This window comes from Lepisma saccharinum, chromosome 27 (genome assembly GCF_977018435.1).
Source record: "Lepisma saccharinum chromosome 27, izLepSacc3.1, whole genome shotgun sequence".
In the NCBI taxonomy this organism is placed as follows: domain Eukaryota; kingdom Metazoa; phylum Arthropoda; class Insecta; order Zygentoma; family Lepismatidae; genus Lepisma; species Lepisma saccharinum.
Window position 1 is genome coordinate 30,515,053 of NC_139255.1, and position 22,978 is coordinate 30,538,030.

Sequence of the window (22,978 nt, forward strand, 5' to 3'; positions counted from 1 at the left end):
GTTGGTATATGCTGCAACCATTGCATTATGTAGCTTATTCTTAATCATACCTTCATAAACATTATTCTTGTAATAAATGCCACCATTTCTGGCCGTATCCTCAATACAAAACAGTCGAATATATATCTAGACCTACGTCAGCTATTGCACTTGCATGAATTGCTTTGAAACACATATTTTTTTCCTACCCAAGCCAAACAAATATTCTTAACTGCTAAAACACTTAATATGTACAACACAGAACAGTTATTTTAAAAAATCTGGAAGCCCAATTCGAACCTACATTTGGCAAATGAAAGTTTAGAACGTGAAATGCTTCATGCAGTCTTGATTTGCATATGCCTAGAATTATAGCTAAATGATCATAATAAAATGAACTAGCAGTACCTTACACACACACACACACACACACACATTAATTTTCTGTACTTATGAAAAATGTCACACTTTTTTTAATAGTCCACCATTATTAATTAAATTTTTGGCTTCTGTACTCGACTAGATTATACATACATGAACAAAATTTCTCAATTGCATAGACATGACAACAGATTTTGTTATGGAGCCAATTAGGACTATTTTTTTTCTTTGCTTCTTGATGCCAAAAGGCAATTCCAGTGCATGGCAAAAAAATCTTTAAATCCTAAGACTAAGGAGGAATTATTTACATTTCTTTATAACTTCCATTATTATATTCACATTTACTTTTCAACTGGAGATGCTAACTACATTTTCTCACTACCATGTTTTTCGAGAGTATTCAGATTTCAGCTTCTGGGGAAACCCCACAGTTAAAGGCAGCAATGCCTACAAGAATGAAACTAAAGCATTTTATTAGTATAAATCACAGAATGCTTATTTTGTCCAATGTATCACTCACTATGTTGCTCCTATCATTTGCGAGAAGCGTGTCGAGTCATTTCGGAGTATAGACGACAGACATTATCACCATCTCCATGGACTGACTGGAGGAAGATATTCACTTCGATAATAGATGTCAGGAGCATCTACAGTGTATCGGTACGCGTCCATCATGTAGAGTGAAGTATCAACATATTCCTGTAATAAAACAACGAAAATGAGAAGATAGAAAACATGAGAACTTTACATAAATAACTTTTTCTAATCAAACAATTGGTGATTTCATGCTATAATTGGTTGTTATACTCACTTATGTCTCTATTCTTGTTTTTGCCTTGTGCACCTTATTTTTTATGTGTGTGTAGGTGTGTTGGTGATTTCTCATCCACACTAATACAGTGGAAGCTTGATAACTCGAACTTGAAGGGAAAAAGAAAAAAATCGAGGTATCAAGGATTTCGACTTACCAAGGTTCGAGTTATTGAGGGCCAAAATCGCCGACTTCGAGTTATCGAGGTCTAAAGTTTACTGACCCTTCTGAACGTCGGCACTACGTATGCTTATAACGTATGTATAGTATTGTTGATCACCTGACATTGTACGTACGCACCCTACACTTCGACTTATTGAGGGCCGTGTGTCTAAAACTTCGAGTTATAGAGACTTCGACTCAGAGGTTCTTCGTACTCTAACTTCGAGTTATTGAGCTCGAACGGCATCCCATAAAGTGTACAAAAATTCGTCCTATCAAGGTTTTATTCGAATTGTTGAGATAACATAGTATTGAGTGTTTTGGACAATTCAATGGGATTAAAAAATCCAACTTATCAAGGAATTCGAGATGTTGAGGTTCGAGTTATCAACGTTCCACTGTACATTGTATCATTAATAGTAGATTGGAAGACAAAACTATTTTGTGATTGCTAATCACTTCTGCTTCTACTTTACAGATCAACAGGCCAGGATTTTATTTCGGGGGGGCTCATCCCTTATCAGCAGAGGCGTCGCCAGAAATAGGGGTAGACCATTGATAAAAGTTGATTAGTAGAAATAATAATGACAATAATAAGTATTACCACGGTTATAATTGTCATTCTACAATAATAACTATTATAATTATATAAATGGAGGAACATTGCTACTTGATCCACCGTATGAATGATATTATTTTTCCTATATTTTGTAGTTAGTTGCACTGAAATTCATAGTTATTATATTTTGTTATTAACTTTTACACATTCCGTTCAAAAAAAGGCTTTAAAAGTTAGGAGCAAATTTTACTCATAAAGTTTATATTGTCCGAATTCTCACAAAGAAAACTATAAATTTTGGAAGCTGTGGATCCATTTATTCTTTGGATTAAATTGTAGAATATAAAGATATAAGCTGGTTGCTCTATTATACACTAAACGTTTTTAGATCTAATGTTTAATCTTTCTAAGTAAAATTAATTACTAGTATACACTATTTAAATCAGATATTTGTAGGATTTCGGGGTAGGCTATTATGTTGTTCCGCAAATTTTGTGGCCAAAATAATTTGAGTAAATAATTCGGCATAAAGGGGAGTGCGAATGTTCTACCTTTTTGGGGAGGATGGGCACCCTTGCATTTACTCTTTACCCAGAGATTTCAATTCCAGAATATTTCAGCCATTTCTACCTCTCATATAGCACTTAAAAATAATTGTATGGAGATGAAGTAACATTTCTCGAACTCGCATTACTGAAAATCTTATTCCTACAGCATCAAATCACAAAAAGAAGTCTGAATATTTTATTGTAAGGTATAAAATCAACTCAAGCATACGCGATCAGGGACCCAGTCCATATAAGATTGGAAAGTGTTATTGAGATTGATTTCCAGCGAGGGTCTCTGCTCTTGTGCTGGCCGGGCATTCCAATTCCTTCCATGGGACTCCGACGGATACAAATAGGACTCCAGCCGTTGGTATTTGCAAGATCGAGAATCGAAACCTGAAAGCCATTTTTCTCTCCCCATGCGAAGGACGAAAGGAAGTGCACGAGGGCCCTTTTCAACTGGGATTCCCAGCGCCATCAGGGAAGGAAGAAGAAAGACATCCCTTGCTTTGGAACGACGTTAAGAGGAATTGCAGAATTTGTCATCCTGTTGAATGGGTCAGACGGGAAGAAAAACGTGGCTGGCAGCGTGTAAAGGTGGCAAGGCGGCTGAATACTAAGATGATCATTTATCCTCGCATTTAACGGATAATCTAGATATGGGGTTATCCTCAAAGGTACGAATTTTCAATGAACCTATCATCCGAACTGTCCGTTTTACACCTCTTCCATTGGCGTCGCCAGAAGCTTTCGTAGGGGTCATATAAAATTTGAATAGTAAAAATAACAGCAATATTAATAATCAAGATAATGGTTATGATTGTCATTAAACAATAATAACTACTGCATTATAAACTAATACAAATAAACCAATCATATTCAAAATTTATTATTACTTATTGTAACATCATTGGAACGACCCTTCTACTCGATCCCCGGATGAGTGAATATTCAGCACAACTCTTTTCCATTATTTTTTTCACGTTTCATACAGATATTGTACTGTATTTTGTTATATTTCACATAAAACTTTAATTTTTGGAATTATGAAAATTGCGAAACCAATTATTCTTTTAATTTTGAATAAGCTTAATCTGGTTACTGTATTTTACGCTATTTTTTTCGATCTAATGCAGTTCTTACATTGGTTATTATGTTCGAATATTAACGGAATTTTACTTGTTATTAACAATAAAAATAGGCTTTCTGCTTTCTTTGCAACTTTGAATGAACTACGTATGTCAATTCTCAGCGTGGTTGACGGACAGGTTCGTCCCTCCCTCCTCCGACGCCCATGCTATCTTTCACAGTACCAGTTTTTACCGCGCTCGTCCAGATAAAAGAAAGTAATTGAATTCTACATGTTTACATTAATGAAATTTCGTGGGAAAAATGAAAATCTCTTTGTGCCCTTATACCTCCCCTCCCTGTAGAACATGACCTGAGTCGACTTGTCCGACTGACCTAGACCAGATAGCACGAAGAGACCACTTCAAGCCAATGTTTTTATTGTCATCAGGTTTTCATCATGCCCGGCCAAATCTCAGTGTGAAAGAAGGTTTATCGTGATGTCCATATTTCTACCGTACTCAATCTCAACAAATCCGACATACCGGGTGGCCAGAATTAAAGTTACCCAACTCAGAGCCCTCTGTAGCCTGTTTGAGGCATTGTAGAAATTTGGTGAATCCACTATGCAGACCATGGGGAAGAGGATGGCGATAAAAAAAAATAGTTCAATTCCGCCACCAGGTTGAAATGTGGCGCTGTACTTCCATGATGGGTTGTACAAATAATCACGTTAAGTGATTTAGCTGAGTTATTAATTAGAAAGACATTTGTTACTGGCTGGAAGTTGCGAGAAAATAATTTCTTGTTTATTGCAAGATTGCAAGGTAAAGGCAAATCCATAACCAATTGGAGCAGTGAACGTCATTATTACAACCAATCATGGAAGTACAGCGCCACATTTCAACCTGGTGGCGGAAAATTGAACTTTTTTTATCGCCATCCTCTTTCCCACGGTCTGCTTAGTGGATTCACCAAATTTCAGAGTTCTACGATGCCTCAAACAGGCTACAGAGGGCTCCGAGTTGGGTAACTTAAATTCTGGCCACCCGGTATGTATTCCCACAAATCCACAACGGATAAAGGATACACGGAAAATACGTAAAACGAAATAATGGACAGTTTATATGGCAGATTTGTTGTGAGCCTGTAACTTGGATTTACGTAACAGTCTGTATTATGCAAATTATCAGGAAACCCTGACCTGATACGATATGACTGTCCTGAGAATGTCATACCAGTAACATCTGTCATCATTTTGAGGACATCAAACGCCGAGAATAATCATTAAGTGTAGTAATGGTCACTTTGGAGATACGTCGACAAAATACAAGTAACGTATTTCACTCAAACTGCATAGTGAGGCAAATTGTATCAAGGCTCGGTTGGATCTTGGCCGACGGCAGCGAAGCTTTTTCGAAATGTCCTTTTCTTTCGAACAACCACTGTGATGTTCCAAAAGCTGCTTAGAATTTCATCTGGAGCATTCTCGTGAACCTTCGCGTGGGTTGCTTTCGTGGCTCATCAGCCTGTTAAAACTATTGCAAATATCAAGACAACGGCAAAAGCAAACGACATGAAGATTGACGTGAATGCTCCAGAAACAATGCTAAGCAGATTTTGGAACATCACAGCTGTTTTTCTAAAGGAGAGGATATTTCAAAAATGGCTTTGTTGGTGTTGGCCAAAGGCCCAGTCAAGCCGAGAGCGTATTCGTGGAAAATTAACTGTTTTCCGAATTGTTGTGTACCATCTATAGACGTGTTCAAATAATCCGTTTGGCTTCCCGCAGTAACTTGTTGCTGCAAAATAATGTTAACACTGTGACATTCACAATTCAATCATTTGCACGATTATATTTCGTTCATAAATATTTGAAACTAAAACTCGAAGGTGAAGATACAACTTCTATGGGTCTATATATTAGTGAAATAACTGAGTAATATGCAGTTCACTATTACTTATATTTCCATTTCTGTCAGACACACTACTACATAATGACTATTGATTCTCGTTGCTATAGCAACGTTAGAATTCCAAATATCTCGTTTATACAGCGTATAGTGCAATGAATAACATAAAACATAATTAACGTTGTACAAAGTAATAATTATACATTTTTTTGAACCGTTAATATAAAGTGATTTGTATAATATGAAATTAATAATTTCAATAAACATATAATTATATTGTGCGGATTCACAGGACCGTCACAACATTCTCCTCCTCCGGGAAAATGAAAACTACGAAACAGCAAGGAGGAGTTTTCATTTAAAAATCAGTCAGATGTTTATCAACATAACTAAAACAAAGTTACAAATGCACAATATTATCTGACATTCGACAACAACTTGCACATAAACAGATTTGTGCCTAACAGGTAATAACAAATCAGACCATAATAGAACATTCAATTGTACAAAATAATAAACAGAATGGTTTCCTTTTCCCAGTATCTACTCTCACAAATTTAATTTTCAGACAAGAGTTGATTCCTCTTTTCTTCCGAACAGTTAAACACTCGAAGGTTTGAAAAGTTCACCTTGTCATAATATTGCTGGTTCAATGTGTAAAGAATTGCATTATTGTCCTTAATTTCCTTGACAAGGAATGGCCCAATATACAAGTTGAACAATTTATGAATCTGGCTGTTAATTTTAGAACTAACTTGCCTATTTTTTTTTATCATAACCAAATCTCCTGTTTGAAGTTTGATCGAGTTCAATGCATTCTTAATCTTTCTACTTCTTCTAGATTGTCTAATCCTGATTTCTGCTAAAAACAATTTGCGTTTCCATGGCAAAGATTTAATTTGTTCTGGCCAGCTGATTTCTTCAAATATTGAGTCCTTCATATCTTCATGTAAGAAAAGTTCACTAGGAGATAATCCGGTAACTGAAGAGCATGAATGATTTAATAACTGAATAATAGAATTTATTTTTGGATACCAACTGGTGTGATTATCATTGCAGAATAATCGCAGTAACCTAACAATCTCCTTATTGTACCTCTCAATAGGATTAGATTTCGGATTGTATGTAGTGGTAGTAATATGCTTAATTTTCCTTGAATCCATGTAGGCTTTCCACTCATTTGATGTAAATTGGCTTCCACAATCTGATAATAATACATTACATACAGGGTAATTTTTAAAATAATGTTCTTCAAAACGATTGATAATTTCCCTGGCAGTCGCTTTTCTTAACGGATAAATCATAACAAACTTTGACATAACGTCTACAATTGTGAGGAGATATTCATATGTACGTGATCTTGGTAATTTTCCGATTAAATCAATAGAGAGGAAATCGTGAGGTTGGTGAGAAACGACGTGATATTCATCTCTCCGCAACGGCCGACCTACAATCTTTGTTCGTGCACATTCTAAGCAATCTTTCAGGTAATTTCTAATTGATTTTCTCATGTACGGCCAAAAATATGCCCTTCTACAAGCTGCTAAAACCTTCTGATAACCAAAATGTCCATTTAAATCATGCATTTTGTGTAATACCAAAGGTATAAGCTCACGTGGCACTACAAGTTTACAAATTTCATCTGAATTGGGTTTATGAAAAAGAATTTTGTTGTGAAGAAGATACTTTGAAAAGTTTTTATCAGTTGTACTATCTTCCAGGTGAGAAATTATATTATTGCATTTTTCATCTGCTCGTTGAGCTTTTAACCAAATAGAAGAAGTATCATCTTGTGAATCTTCCACAATTACTTGATTGATATATAATTTATCATCAAGTGCAGAATAAGTAGTACAAGGCGGAAATCTGCTCAACGTATCAGCAATATTATTCGAAACTCCTGGGACATGATATAACGTGAAATCAAAACACTGCAGTTTGAGAGCCCATCTCGTAAGACGAGAATTAAGTGATTGTGCAGTTTTAAGCCAAGATAACGACTTATGATCTGAATATAAGTTGAAATCAGTTCCTTTAAGATATATAGCAAATTTCTCCAGAGCAAATAAGATAGCTAAACATTCCAATTCGTGTGTACTATATGTAATCTCTGCTCCCCTAAGAGCACGACTGCCGTATTGTATGACACGAATTTCATCATTATCAACTTGCCAAAGTACACAACCCAATCCTTTCTGGCTTGCATCAACAGAAACACAAAACCTCAAATCAAAGTCGGGTTGACTCAATGCTGGTGCTGAAATTAGAGCATTCTTTAATAACAAGAAAGCTTCTTGACACTGAGGTGTCCAATAAAATGGCACATTCTTGCGTAAAAGATGATATAATGGACTAGCGATATCTGAAAATCCCTGTATAAAACGATTCCTCCAATTTGCCAGTCCTAAAAATTTGCGAAGTGACCTTTTGTTTTGAGGAACAGGAAACTGTAGAATAGCTGAGTCTTTATCATGATCGACCTTAATCTCGGAACCAGACACCACATGACCCAAAAACTTAATTTCCGTTTGGAAAAATTTGCATTTGGCAAATTTTATGGACATGTTCGTCTTCTGCAATGTCTGTAGAACATAATCAAGATGTTCAAAATGTTTCTCTATTGTTGGGCTAAATATTAAAATGTCATCCACATATATCATCAGAAATGAATGAATCTCTGGTCCAAACACCTTGTTCATTCTTTCAACAAAAACAGAAACAGCTGATTTTATACCAAATGGCAAGTAACAAAACACGTGCTGTCGTCCTCGATACGAAAAAGCTGTGTACTTATATGAGTCGGGCGTAAGTGGTATTTGAAAATATCCACAGGAGAGATCAATCGAAGAAAAATATCTTGCACCCTTAAAATGTTGAAGTAGCTCGTTTATAGGTTCAACATGGGTAAGTGGTGAAATTACATGTTGGTTTAGGCGACGAAAATCTACTACTGGACGCCACTCACCGTTAGATTTTGGAACGATATGTACTGGGTTTAAATAAGGCGAAGACATCTCTTTAATAATTCCCCAGGCCTTCCATTTCTCTAGTTCCCTTTCTAACGCTGCTCTTTTGGCGAACGGTACCGGATATATAGGTGCCTTGATTGGTTCCTTTGTGTCTAGTTCAATTTGATAAGGTTCTACGAATGCAGATCGGGGTCGATCAGAAAACAACCTATGATATTCTATTATTAGATTCTCAAGCTGAGACTGCTGCTCCGTGTTGAGTGATTCACACGACCGCACCTTCGTTGTGATCTGATCTAGAGAAACGACAAGTAAATTTTCTGCTTCTTTGACTATAGTAACTTCCTGCATCTGGCAGCGATCCCTATCAGTTGTGCTTTTGCTAGAGTTAAATGGCTGAACCAATTCGGAACCTGTAGACGCCATCAAACTAATTTCGTTTCTTCTAAAATCGAGTACAGCTTTGTATTGCCTTAAAAATGGTATTCCGAGAATTAATTCAGCATGCAGTTGCTTCAATACAAACATCTCCAAAGAAAACACTTCCGAGTTAATTGAAATACTTATAATCTTCCGACCAGCAACACGAAACTTCTGATGTCCTGCAAACGGCAATAACTTAAGTTGATCCACGGTATCCAGTTTGGCACTCGGAATAATTGATTTTATACTGCACCATAATTCATAGCTGACTAAATTACACTGGCTTCCACTGTCGATGACACACTGTATGGTAATACCGCAAACTGTTCCTGTGATCAAAGGTTGATCAGTAATAGGAGTAGGTATACCAGTATCATTTAAAATCCAAGTAGGTTCATCTTCGTACCAATCTAATTGAAAAAATATTGAAAGTGGATAACAATGATCAACTTCAGATAAAACGGAATTACTTAATACAGCATACTGACAAGTTGTGCCTATATTATTACTACGATATGATTTAGACGGACCCTCCATTATGTTGGTGCGAGCAAACTGGTCCACGTTCACCCGCGACGTTCGTTTAATGTTGCTTCAGGGGCAGAAGAAATGAACTGTTTACAAGAAGTTTCTCTTGGATCGAAAGATGGAGCATTTTCATTTAATGGAGTATTCGCCACTGCAGTTGCATTGCAACTGTTTCCCGTTGACAACTGAGAAGAATATCCGCAATTGGCACATACACTGCATGGTTGGAATGAGTGGAAATTATTGTTAGAGAACTGAGAGTTAGGACGCAGTGTAAATTGCTGTTGTTCTTGCTCGTTTCTGGCATTGAAACTGTTGCTCATAAATCTACCATTATTGTTGAAGTATCGTGAGCTTTGTGGACTTCTATTTTGCCGGAAATTTTGAGTTCCTGCACCATTACGTCTGTAACGATTATATGGTCTGTTAGTTAGATTAGGTTTCCCAAAATTATTATTTCTATTAAATATCATCGTCTTCTGGCTGGAGTTTGATTGTTGGTTTTCTGCAACAAATGGAACATCTGTACGTGGAATCTTAATTCTTTTATTTTCATCGCTAGAAGAAACAAAATGAACACTATCATTAGGTCTTACGTTACGTCTTAAACCTTGATTTCCATTAGGTTCATCATCGTTCACAAACGATGAACTTTTAGCAACACTTTGAACTCTCAGTTTTGCCCTTGCACTATTATTGTCGGTAAAACTTTTAGAATTATTCCCATCATGTCGGAAATTTTTTTCACGTACATTATCATGAACATTAAAACTCTTGTTTGATCTTGAATTCACTAAATCCAACCTCTTTAGTAAAGCAATTACATCATCCATTTTAACTAATCTAGCAGCTAATATTGTTTGTGCAATAGATGTGGGCAACTGATTGATTAAAATATCAATAACTTCTGCATCATTCGGACGATCAACTAAATTATAATATGCTGAATGCGTACGAATAGCAAAAACTTCCATACTACTCGTCGATTTAGGATCATATTTACGACTTCTAAGTTCAGATAATTGAGCCTGAGTTAACGAATAAGACGTGTAGTGATTCAGAAATTCGTCAACAAACTGTTTGTACGATGTAAACGAATCGACATGAGTATTATACCAACCTTCTGCAGGTCCTTGAAAACAATTAGTAATACATTCAAGCCTTTGCATGTCAGGAACTTGCAGTAAGTCTAAGTAGGACGTTAAAGTTTTAATAAACTTACGTGGGCTTGATTTTTCAGGATCTCCAGAATATTTAGGAAGAACAGTAAGTTCATTCAATCTTACCAACCGTCGAGGTTCCTGAGTAAGCGAACGCATACAATTGTCAGGATAGTCACATCGATGATTCTGCGGATTTGCTGACTTTTGGTTTACTTGCCTCTTTCTTTCCTGACCAGAACCATCAGAATATAAAGAACGGTTTGATTGACATAACTTGTTAGTATTACTAGTTCTCACTCGATTATTTCTAGAACGTTTGTGTCTTTGTGAAGCAATGCGATTGTGTTCATCATCAGAAACATCACACGCTGAAGAATCAGATGATTTAGGAGAGGTTAGGTTCCGTGCAGGAATACCAGGTTGACAGTTACTATTCACATGAGAACTGTAAACTTGTACAGGATTACTTGATTCAACATTAGTCGAAATATTAGATGTTAACTTAGTAATATTTTTCTCACATGCTTCCACACGCTTAGTTATTTCATCCTTGCTCACAACGACTTCAAGTCTTTGAACTTGCCGAGACAACCCTGAAACATTGTTCTGGCATTCTGTAATCTGATCATTCAACCCAGCAAGTTTATGAGAATTCTCTGTACAAGTAGTGTTGACTTCCTCGATTTTCTCTGTTAGTCCTTGCACTTCTCTTTCCATTTCCTGATGTAATGAACGTGTTGCTAATTTGCAGGACTCGGCAACTTCAGCTAATTCCTTTCGTAACGATGTACTCAATTCGTGGAAGTCAAGCTTGAGTAGTTGCTGTGAATTTTGAATTTCCTGTTGAGATTCCCTGATTTTTGTAAACTCAAGCTGTTGAGACTCTTGAGTTTGCCTCATAGAATCTTGAGTTTGCCTCATTTTTGTAAACTCAAGCTGTTGAGACTCTTGAGTTTGCCTCATAGAATCTTGAGTTTGCCTCATTTTTGTAAACTCAAGCTGTTGAGACTCTTGAGTTTGCTTCATAGAATCTTGAGTTTCCCTAATTTTTGTAAATTCCATCTGTTGTGACTCGCTGATTTTTCTTAACTCTGCCAGCAGATCAAACATTTGAAAAGGAACATTACTTTGCCCCGTTGAAGTCTCTGCCAACACAGAAGGACGAATGTCAATTTCTTGAACATTTTCTTGACTTCTTTTCCATTGCACAAAAGCTTCAATACTGAACGGATCATAAGATGGATCACAATCTGTACAGAAATAATTTTCATTTAACTGGTATAACTCCCAATGCTTATCGGACAAACCCAAACATTGTAAATGATACCAATAGCCACAATTTTCACAAGCTACCAACCTTTCCTTATCGGGATCTTTGCAGCACTTCACCATATTCATGGCACCATTCTTATTTTGTGATTCATCAGGTTCATCACCACAATTGATAGATCTAGCTGTAAGACTTGTTTTGGATCTCAGATTATAAGGATTACTTGATGCGTACATAATATAAATTTATGTACAAACTAGATTCACGAGAACAATGGTGTAAGTTAACACGCAAAACACATCACTCAAGATCGTGCTGATAACGTTCCACAATACTGGACCACCAATTATACTGTGACATTCACAATTCAATCATTTGCACGATTATATTTCGTTCATAAATATTTGAAACTAAAACTCGAAGGTGAAGATACAACTTCTATGGGTCTATATATTAGTGAAATAACTGAGTAATATGCAGTTCACTATTACTTATATTTCCATTTCTGTCAGACACACTACTACATAATGACTATTGATTCTCGTTGCTATAGCAACGTTAGAATTCCAAATATCTCGTTTATACAGCGTATAGTGCAATGAATAACATAAAACATAATTAACGTTGTACAAAGTAATAATTATACATTTTTTTGAACCGTTAATATAAAGTGATTTGTATAATATGAAATTAATAATTTCAATAAACATATAATTATATTGTGCGGATTCACAGGACCGTCACAACACCCACCAACTATGGGGGCCATTCACCGGATGTTTACATTTCTGTGCTTCCTTGGAGCTGGCGGGAACTTTACTTCCGGTTATCAATAGAATAGCATGGAGTTCAAAGGTGTAAAGGGAGTGTCTTAAGAAAAGGCGACATCCACAATTATTTTTTCTCGGGTATCTGTACATAGTTTTCAGACATATCCGATACGGAAAAATCGGTGAATTCAGGCAGTGAAGCAAAAAGATTGCACACACACACGAAGGAATAGGCTCTATAATCGACACTACATCACCGGAGTAAATCAAATGAAAATATTTTACGTCTTTCGAAAATCATAATCGTCTAACGCACATGTGTTGAGTATATTTAAAAATTGAAACTGTTTATAATCATCCAGAATTCCATAAATTATAACTTTATAATTTAATGTAATCAATGTAAACTTTATTAGCAAAATAAAGTCTTTTCTTGAACGACACTTGCAAAAATTAATAATAAAATACAATAACTGTGTATTTCAGTATTGTAACTGTTGTCCTGGATATGCACTCGAATAGCATTAATACATAAATAATAATAAATTTCGAATAAAATTTGTTTATTTCATTAGTTTAGTAATTATTTATTGTATAACATATATAACAGTTGTAATTATTATTATTATTTCTACTTTTATTACTGGCCTTTAGCCGATACAAAAATTTCTGACGACGCTCTCTCTATGCCATATGATAAAATTAATCTAAACTTAAAGGGGCTGTGTTTGATTACACAATGTCGAAAATTATACATTCTACTGTTGTAAAATTGAAATATTTCAATGTTTATAATTTATGTAAGCTTTATTTCAACCTGTAGAAGTCTTAACACGAAACTGTTTGTAGAAGATCAACATTGTCTTGGAAAATACTATTATTTTTCCGTATATCTTCATCCAAAGGATCAGGGAAATTGCCAATCTTTTCTAGGTACCTTTGTTCCTCTATATCACTCAAAAATTTCAAGTGATCCATTTTGTATTAGATCTTTTATAAGAAAATAAGCTCGTTGACATTGGAAAATTGCCCAAACCGGAAGTTCTTTCCCCGCCATCTATAATCGAATTGCCTGATCGATTATTTTTTGTTTACTCGGGAATAACCCCCCCAGGAAGAAGAAAATTAGGACACTGACCTGGCTATGCCGACCGGCCAAAGATCAGCTGCTGGCCGCTATCTGGGCCTTCCTGCAGTTGCACAGCCACTTGATGATCCTTGCGTTCCGCTCTACGATGGAAGGCTCCGTCATGCCGTGCTGGAGGATATTGGTGTTGCGTATCCCGTCCTTCACGGCGACCGTATCCTCTCCTTCGTCCGGCCCTATCATGCCTCCGCCGGCGCTCGCCCCGGGCCACGAATCCACGGAACTGACGCTCTCGAAGAACACAGGGGAGGAGTCCAGGGAAGACGGCGCCGCAAGGCACCGATAGGCGCCCACCTCCATCCCTAGATGCTCGAAGAAGCACTCTAGATCGGCGCTGGAGCGAACGGCGCGCCTCATCGGCGTGAGCGAGAACTCCGACGACCGCGAGTACCTGTGGCTGATGTCGGATTTGGACCTCAGGATTGGTCTTCGGCGCACGTGGTCATCGTCGCCTTCCACGTCGACGCTGGTGCTCATCCGCAGCAGTTCTTGCCCGCCAGAGCCGCATCTGCCGCGCATCAGACCGACGGGACCGTCGCTGTCGTCGTCGTCGTCGTCGTCGTCGTCCGCATCCGCATCCGCCCCGTCGTCGTCATCGTCGTCGGAATCGGCAGAGTTCCTCATGGCCGGCGCGGATCCCGTTTCGCTCGGGCAGAACTTGCAGCTCGGGGACCTGCTGACGTAGTCGGACGTCGCCCTGCTGTAGCTCCGGTGCGGCGTCTCGACGGACTTCGGCGCCCGTCCGGACAGGGAGTCGCTGTCGTCGCTCGCTTCCTCGTCGCCGAGAGACTCGTGACGACCTCGGCCCGACGACGATTCCTCTCCACCGACGGTCCCCAACTTATTCGGACTCAGGTCGGGCATCGACTTGTGAATGGAGTAGTTGACCGGCTGGTGCTGCCGAGGCCTCAGGAACGTCTCCTCGCCGACGACCGTCTTGAACTCGCACGACGCCAGCTCGGTCTGCATGGGTGACGTGGCGTCCTCGAAATCGACGATAATATCAACGTCCGCATCCGAACGCAATCTATGCCCGATGTCGCTGCGTCGTTTCTCGCTTGCACCGATGCAACCGCTGATGTTCTCTTTGGAGTCCGTGTTCAACAACCGCCTCAGCTTCATCTGAATATCGTCGGAGCCTTTCTCGGAGTGGCTGTGAGATCTTCGGAAATCGTGCCTCTGGTTGTGGTCATTGAACGTTCGGGACCGTGGTCTTGCGGCTATCCTTGGGCTCTTTGGGGGCAACGGCGGGGTGAACCCTTTGTCCGAGGCTCTAGGGGGTATGGGAATCGGCGGGTGGTAAGTCACCACCTGATGGTTCGGCTGATTGTAATGATGAAGCACCATACGTTCCGACTTGGCACCGCTCACGACACAACCGGTATTCACAACATGATGGGTCGAGTTCACACTACCGACACTACACTTGATGATGTCACCGCTTGGGTGGCAGGGGATCGCGGTGACCGTCGCCGTGAAGGTGGCGAAGGGGTTGGCCGCGTTCCTCTGGTTGTCCCCGGCCGGAGACACGATCTGCTCGCAGGACCTCCGATCCTGGGAGATCTTCACGCGGTCCAGGTACTGCCATGTCTTCAAGGGAGCCCTGAGGAAGATGTCGACGGCAGGTGACGTCACCTGAAGATGGCCGCTGTTCTTCAACTCCTGCTTGGTGTCCAGCACCTTCTCCGACTTGACGTAGAAGGCCTTCGACTCTTGAAGCAGTTCCACAGCACTTTTCCTCTTGGCTGTAAAGAAAAAATGAAGATAAATTAATGAATTATATATTGAATGTTTTTCAACTACTTTAAATGTTACTACTATGTGCCAAAAAATGAGATAAGACTGTGACTTGATGCATAATACACACAGAAAAGTGTACACAGTTGAAACAAAAAACTGTAGCTCAGAAATGTTTAAGAACTTTATCGAGAAAGATACAGGAAGGTGCATCAAACTGTAAACCTGATTCTTGGCAAAGGCCAAATAGCACACTTTAGTGCATCAATCGATGAGTTTCTGGTGCATCAAATCTTTGATGCATTTGATTGAACAAGTTCGCAATGATTTTTGACGACTCTGTACTTTACAAGTCAGTGCAATATATCAAGCATATTCGTAAATAGCCGTTAGCAGATTCAAAAGAAAAGAATCAAAAGTCGTTATATCATAAGAACAGAATGGACAACAGCACTCAATAAGTCAATACTGTTTCGAAGAAAGTGAAAGATATCCATCAACAGTTTGAAACATATATAATAAATAATCCCTGAACTCGGAAACCTTGGCTAGAAATCGTAAAAATACGTGATGTAAGCCACAAAAATAAAGAAGCAGTAGTGCCTATCAAGTTTTCAACACGATTTGAGATAACAGTCCTCGCATATGAAATCCATTGTAAACTGAATCCGAATCGACTGATAAAAAAACGATATGTGTACAGTTAAAAATGACAGTCTAAAATCGATAGTCACATGTTATCAGCTGACATTCGAAAATTCCTTTTTCATTCTTCGTCGCCTTGTAAAACAGGGATCACGGGTTAGATACCTAGTGGAGGAACATAGCAGTTCGGATCACACTTTAAACTGTAGGCCCAGTCATCCTATCTGTGCATAAAGTTGACTAAAAACAAACTTTATCTGGAAATTTCACCACCATCATTATTACAATGTTGTGTTTTGGAACGCTATTGACGATTGTCCGTAACGCATTGTCAAAACTCCCAATGTTCATTTGAACCTTTGCCACTGGACAATTTTATTTCAGAAAGTGAACTTTGCTACAGTTAAGGGACCAAGAGAGAGAAAATGTAATTTTTTGCTATGGATTCCTTATGGGGAGTTGCTATTCGATAGCAAATATTAGAAAGGAAAGCAACTTTTTTTCCGAGCTGAAAGAAGAAGGGAGGACGGAAGCAATTTGGGTGCAGGAGTCGCCAAATTTTATTCTCACCGCGGGTGTGGAAGTCTAGCTACGGCCCCTGTGCAATGGGAAGAATTACCTACTGGAAGTGGTTCGTAAAGTTAGCCTCCGAAACCAAAGACTCGATTCCTTCTGGAATAATAATATGCGCATGAAGCAGGGTTCGAAAACAAACTGTGCCAAACCTAACCATCGAGAACTTGAGAAAAGAAATCCCGACTGAATTCGTTAGTTATTTGGCTCTAAATCTGAACGTCTCTGGTGGTAGACAGTAAATGGAGTTCTAACCGTTTTTCAACGCATATATAACAGACTACGTTTCCGCCTCCCCCTCATTGGTCGTTTAGTCTCAATTAGCACTGATTTACGCCCATCAGAAAGAAGTCAAAAGCAGGACAAGGCTATAATTTTACGCATAATGAGAGCACGCAACAAAACTCTGCAGCCATTTCATCCTTCCACCCCTGCAATATTTAATCATCACCGCGGGCTATCGATTTTGCACCCCTCATTTAATTCCACCCTCCTCCATCATCAATACTAGTATATCTCCAGTCTTGGACAAAAAAAAAAAATGTTGGGACAGCTTCCCTCACCAGCGAGTTCCACACTGAGCTGTAGCAATTGACGCAGGAGCCATGGGGGATCAGTGTTGCCGCACGTGGGAATATTTACCCCCTAGATCATAACAAAAACACTTCAAAATGAAGTTTGTTTTAAGGTTAGATGAAATGAAAACTGCTGAAGTAGTTTAGTTCTACCAACTTTTGTACTTCTGTCGTCTGTACTGTCTAAAGGAAGAACATAACCAGGGCAGGGTTTTTTTGGTGTTAATTTTTAAAAAATTTCGTGAAAATTTCCTGGTAATTTTTAATGCCATGCACTTATTCGTAATGTTACTAAATCAATTAATGATTTTATACAAGGCATAATATTTGCAACATTTACGGGAAAGTAAGCTTAAAAATAGTAAATAATAAATTTCATCTTCTGAAAATCAGCCTTACTCAGTTATATTTATATTTTAGAAAAAGTGGAGTGTACAAAACAATCTGTCTCTCATTTATTTTCATTCATGAAACATCAACATACAACAAGTGACAATATTTTGCTCCTTCATACTTCTTCTCATATCTGACACTACAAGATTGCACTGTGAAAAAAACAGTTCACTATCTGCGTTCGAAAGAGGTAACCTCAATGAATTCACACATTTATCAACAAATTCTTTAAACGCATCACCTTTTGTTTCTAATGCTTCCAGTATGTCAATTACATTGAGCTCAGATTTATCATTGAATACACACTTAGCTAATTTGCATAACTCTACATGACCTAAAAGCAAATCACATTGTTCACCAATATTTGAAAACCTTGGTTATTTACTGAACATTGCTTTAAGTCTTTCAAAATCATTCATTTCTTAAAAAGGAAATTTGTAAAAAATGCCATTTTTTCGTTTTTATCGTAAAAATGAAAATGTTCGCAGAAACGGTCAATTTTCGCGAAAATTCGCAACAAAATTACAGCCGGAAATGAGTCATATTTGTGATAAATCGTGCATATAATACTTGCTGCATCTCTCCGTTACATTTCGCGTTTATCGCTAATAACAAAAGAAAAAACGGCCCTGAATATAACCATTGGAACTTTTTATATTGTTCTCTCCGATAGGCTATTAAACATAAATCCACAAAATACACAAGTAAATATGTAGCCAAAAAATAATATTGTTCAATATGTTAGTTTTGGACATGCACTTCAGACCACTTTGCTTGATTGTGTACAAGGCAGTAGCGTATACTGAGTCCAATATGTAGAAATAAATTTACCAACTCATAGGAAATCAGGCTGCCAACTCGTGGGAAATCAGGCTGCCAACTCGTGGGAAACCAGGCTGCCAACTCGTGGGAAATCAGGCTGCCAACTCGTGGGAAATCAGGCTGCCAACTCGTGGGAAATCAGGCTGCCAACTCGTGGGAAATCAGGCTGCCAACTCGTGGGAAATCAGGCTGCCAACTCGTGGGAAATCAGGCTGCCAACTCGTGGGAAATCAGGCTGCCAACTCGTGGGAAATCAGGCTGCCAACTCGTGGGAAATCAGGCTGCCAACTCGTGGGAAATCAGGTTGCCAACTCGTGGGAAATCAGGTTGCCAACTCGTGGGAAATCAGGTTGCCAACTCGTGGGAAATCAGGTTGCCAACTCGTGGGAAATCAGGTTGCCAACTCGTGGGAAATCAGGTTGCCAACTCGTGGGAAATCAGGTTGCCAACTCCAGAATCACCACCATCATATCACTGATATGAATAATTTTATTTACAATTTCTGATCGATTTTTCTCCTGTATTTTATTCTCTAGACTTCAGGCATCGCTGATAGCCTAGCTAACCTACAATATACGCTCCTGGTACAAGGGGTACATATTACAATTTCATCCAGCCTGGGCCTAACAAAATGTACTCCTATAAGTGGATTTTAATAACATAAGTTCAATGGCAACTTCTATCACCACCGTAGGGTTAGGCATCACACATGACGCCTTTCTGGGAAGCGAGTATTTCAGGATCTAGGTGTCTCATTCTTATTGCCTGTGACTGTACCTAGTTGCTATGACAACGTCGACTAAATAAATTCTAAATTTACAGCAGTTTGAGTTAGCCTGTTCATAAAAAAGTGCTACTAAACCACGCACTACGTTTCAAGGGTTTCATTGCTGTATTGCAGCAAGCTAGGCAGTGGACTTCACTGTGAAACAGAAAGCGTGCACAAAACAAAGTGCCTGGCAACCCTGAAAAGCAATGATGTTTTCTGCAGGGGCAGAGCAGAGAGGGGAGGAGCTAATGGCTGTTAACGCGATGGACACAACCGCCTCCTCCCTCATTTACCCCCTTCCCTTAGCCAATTAATCTACGCGATAAGTCACTGGAGAATTAATTGGGGGTTATTTTTCTCCAAGCAATGCGCATCTTACTAACTCCTCACTAGGGGGTTAGTTAAGGAAGGGTGAATCTTTTCAGCATTTCATTCACTTCTTAATTACAGCTGCCTGGTGACTCGTCAGTCATTTTCCAGGGGTGTCCTATTCTCTGTCCACTGTAAGGATAAAGCTAATGTAAGCAAATGCACATGACTCGCGAAAATCATATTGGTTAATTCCAATAGGAGCTGTTTCCCAGGGATCTTGCGCGAAAGAACATAGTGCGCGGACTGGCGTACAGGGAAGCAGCTGATGGGGCTTCAGCCCCCTTCGAAATTTTGAGAAATCAAACTTTTCATATAAAAGCAGATAAGAACTCAGGATAACAAAATGATAAATGAAAACACCCTTAAAATGACACCTGATTATCAATCGTTTGGCCAACTTTTAACACGAAGATTAAAAATGAAGATTATGAAATATTTAATAATGTATCCCCCCAGCCCAGCTTCCGAAACAAATTCCTTTTACACCAGCGATGGTGTGCATGGTAAAGCGAGAGCACTCAAGTATGCTGGTGTACTGATGATGTGTGATTTTCATCTTAAAAATTACGCATCTACGGACAATATGAAGCACTGGGCAAGCTCACACGTCACGTGCTTTTATTTACATCGATTTCGTTCTCATGGTGGGCAAAGAATAGAAGCGAGTCTGATGCCTGGTTGCACAAACGTTGTAATAACTTGGGAGTAAAACGATCCGTGGATCAGGGTAATCCTCGAGTAACGATCATCTTCTGTTGCACCAACGTGTAAAGCCCCTATCACACGGAACTGGATTTCTAGTAGGAATGCCCTAGTTGGCGCTGAACTAACTTTCTAGGTAGCAATTATGGCTGCCTGGCTGACTGCTTGACTGGTTTCGAGGAATAGGACATGTTCTAATTGCTACTTGCTTTCCTCGACTGGATTCTGTGGAACAGCCAATCAGAGCGAAGTTTCGCCATGTGAAGATAATCTGTGAGTGAGCTTTTGTCTGTGGTTTCCGAGTGTTACTCCAGCAATGTATAACGTATACAGCATGAAAGACGCGTGGAGTTATACCATCTATGCTGAGTGCACGGTGTTTACATTTGAAACAACTAAAATATGCTTCCATACGTGTACAGTAAACGTTGTAAAGTATGTATTTAAGCAGTGCCATTGTTTTGTACCTAATAAAGTTTTATACGAAACGTTGTTCCTCTCGGTTGAATAGTTATCGGCTTTTAAAAATGTGAAGTGATACATTGTTTACTTCTCACGCGGCCGCCATTACAACTTCTATCGACAAGTACGCTGATAAGTATCCTGTGAGGCGACAACTAGCAAATTGGTAGCCAGTCCAGCGCCAACTAGGGCATACCTACTGGAAATCCAGTTCCGTGTGATGCGGGCTTTAGGTGCGATGGACATAGCGAGTCACGAAACTCTGGATTTACCCTAGGAGATAAGCTAGCCTCAAAGTAAGTGCCTAAACGTCATACAGATGGAAGTGCGTGATTGGCGGGCCTTTCGAGAAGGCGTGGTTGACGGGCTTCTACACGTGGTGTGGAAGGAAACAAGGAAACGATAAAAGTAACAGTACCTGGACATTGGTACCCTAAACAGTGACAAGCAACGGGCATGAGGAACTTTCAAGCACGGAACGAAGATGGGGAGAAGCATATTTAGGTTAATTAAATGTTGATATATTAGTGCAGCTTGCAATCGTAGTAATTAGTGTTACAGTTATATTTGTAGTAGATTTTTATATACATGCATATATCTCCACGTAGTATTCACGATCGTTTTGCTAATATTTACATCGCTACGGGTTTCTGGGTGTATGTTTATGCTTTTATTGCACAGGCAATTTTGCAAACGATGTACTGCAGAATATGTACAGTAAACATCTCCCAAAGTATATACATAGTAACATACTATATATTTCTCGCTTTTGAGATGCACAGTTTGAATCTATGAGTTCCTATTTAACATTTATTTAGTTTTGAAATTCTGAAGTGATACATTGCCGGTTGCGGATGGCAGCCATTACTTCCCTGCGCGTGGGTTAACTCCGCTTTAACTCGCCGATCTCGGAGGCAACAGATAATCAACCGATTCGTGAGTTAACTCTGAGTTTACTCTTACTCGTGAGTAAATTGACACGTTGGTGCAAACGGGCATGAGTGACTTTCGCTTGAAAAGTTTTGCGTTGAAAAACCGTTACATGATTTTTTCAAGCTTTATGAATTGTGAAAATTGTCGGCCCCCCTATCCCTCGTTTGTATCCGGCCCTCTGGATTACTTCCTACTTTCATCCCTCAATCTCTCCTTTCACCTCACCCTGGGTGCCAAGCGAGCAGATTATATTTGCGCCGGAATTACAAAAAGGGGGGGTTTCACATAACAATTTATATTTTTATGTCCCTGGTTCGTTTACACATATACAGCAAGTGAATATACAACTGGTTAAATGGACAGTACCGTAGTTCTTGAAATTATAACATTCTCGTAGGATATATTGGTTTATTATACGTAGTTATATATATACATATTTTACAGAGCGTTTCCATGAGAGTCTTGCATAGACCAAATTACCAATTCTCTAAATCAATATATTTTGCGTACCTATGGCATAACCATCGGCACTTCCCTTACCACCGAGTTAGCAAAACTATCTCGGTGGGCCTATCCTCAGCTTAAATGATATTCCGTTACAAATGCGTTTTCTTACGCCTTCTCTCTTTCTTTTGGGCATCAATTAATCAAATTCGGAAATATCCACATAATCAAAGCTTTTCCTAAAAGGGGACTTGGGACAGCAACAGGGGCTGGCATAACCAGATGCTACATTGTTATATCCAGTCTAGCCACCATAAGTGGACTAAACTTGAGGAGACGTTCCTCTTTCGTCGATCAATGGGGAAACACTCTTTTTTCTAAAGCCCACTGGCCTTTTTTATAGCCGGGCTAAACGTCCGTGGACGTGGACCCCGTAGCGTTGGAAAATTCCACTGCTAACGGTCTTTTGTAAGACAGCTAGCTCCCCCAACCGGGGAGGTAAAAAACAGGGGAATCTAACATCCAGCAAAGCACAATCCAATAATATACACTTACAAGCAATAATAACATAAAAGTACACTCATGGAAACATATTACTTAACCCTACACCTTGTAGCTGGCCAGCAATTAATTATTACAATATACCAAAACCAGTAATGGTCAATCCGACCGTTACAGAATGAGAGATTGCTTCAACACCGGAAGTAGTTTCACCTCTCTCCTAATATTCTATCAAGAAGAAATTAAAGCACATCGAAGAACCAAAATGTCTACGCCAGTGAAAAAAGTTGAGGCTGTACAGTGGGATCCATGAGTATTATCGTGCAAATTGTCCATCACCATCCATGTTCGTGCACTTT

At 39.1% G+C, this 22,978-nt stretch overlaps 1 protein-coding gene across 3 annotated transcripts in view; it reads right to left on the bottom strand.

Annotated features, from left to right (window-relative positions):
- Positions 1 to 404: 404 nt before the first annotated feature.
- Positions 405 to 22,978, bottom strand: part of LOC145980370 (uncharacterized) — a 455,055-nt gene continuing 432,481 nt past the window's right edge. For all 3 annotated transcript variants that reach the window (XM_083113431.1, XM_083113432.1, XM_083113433.1), the window contains 2 exons: positions 13,683 to 15,436; positions 405 to 1,059 (listed from right to left, as the gene is read on the bottom strand). In XM_083113431.1, the coding sequence (XP_082969557.1) occupies positions 13,707 to 15,436 (1,730 nt within the window). In that variant the 3' untranslated portion in view covers positions 405 to 1,059; positions 13,683 to 13,706. The remainder of the gene's footprint in view (positions 1,060 to 13,682; positions 15,437 to 22,978) is intronic.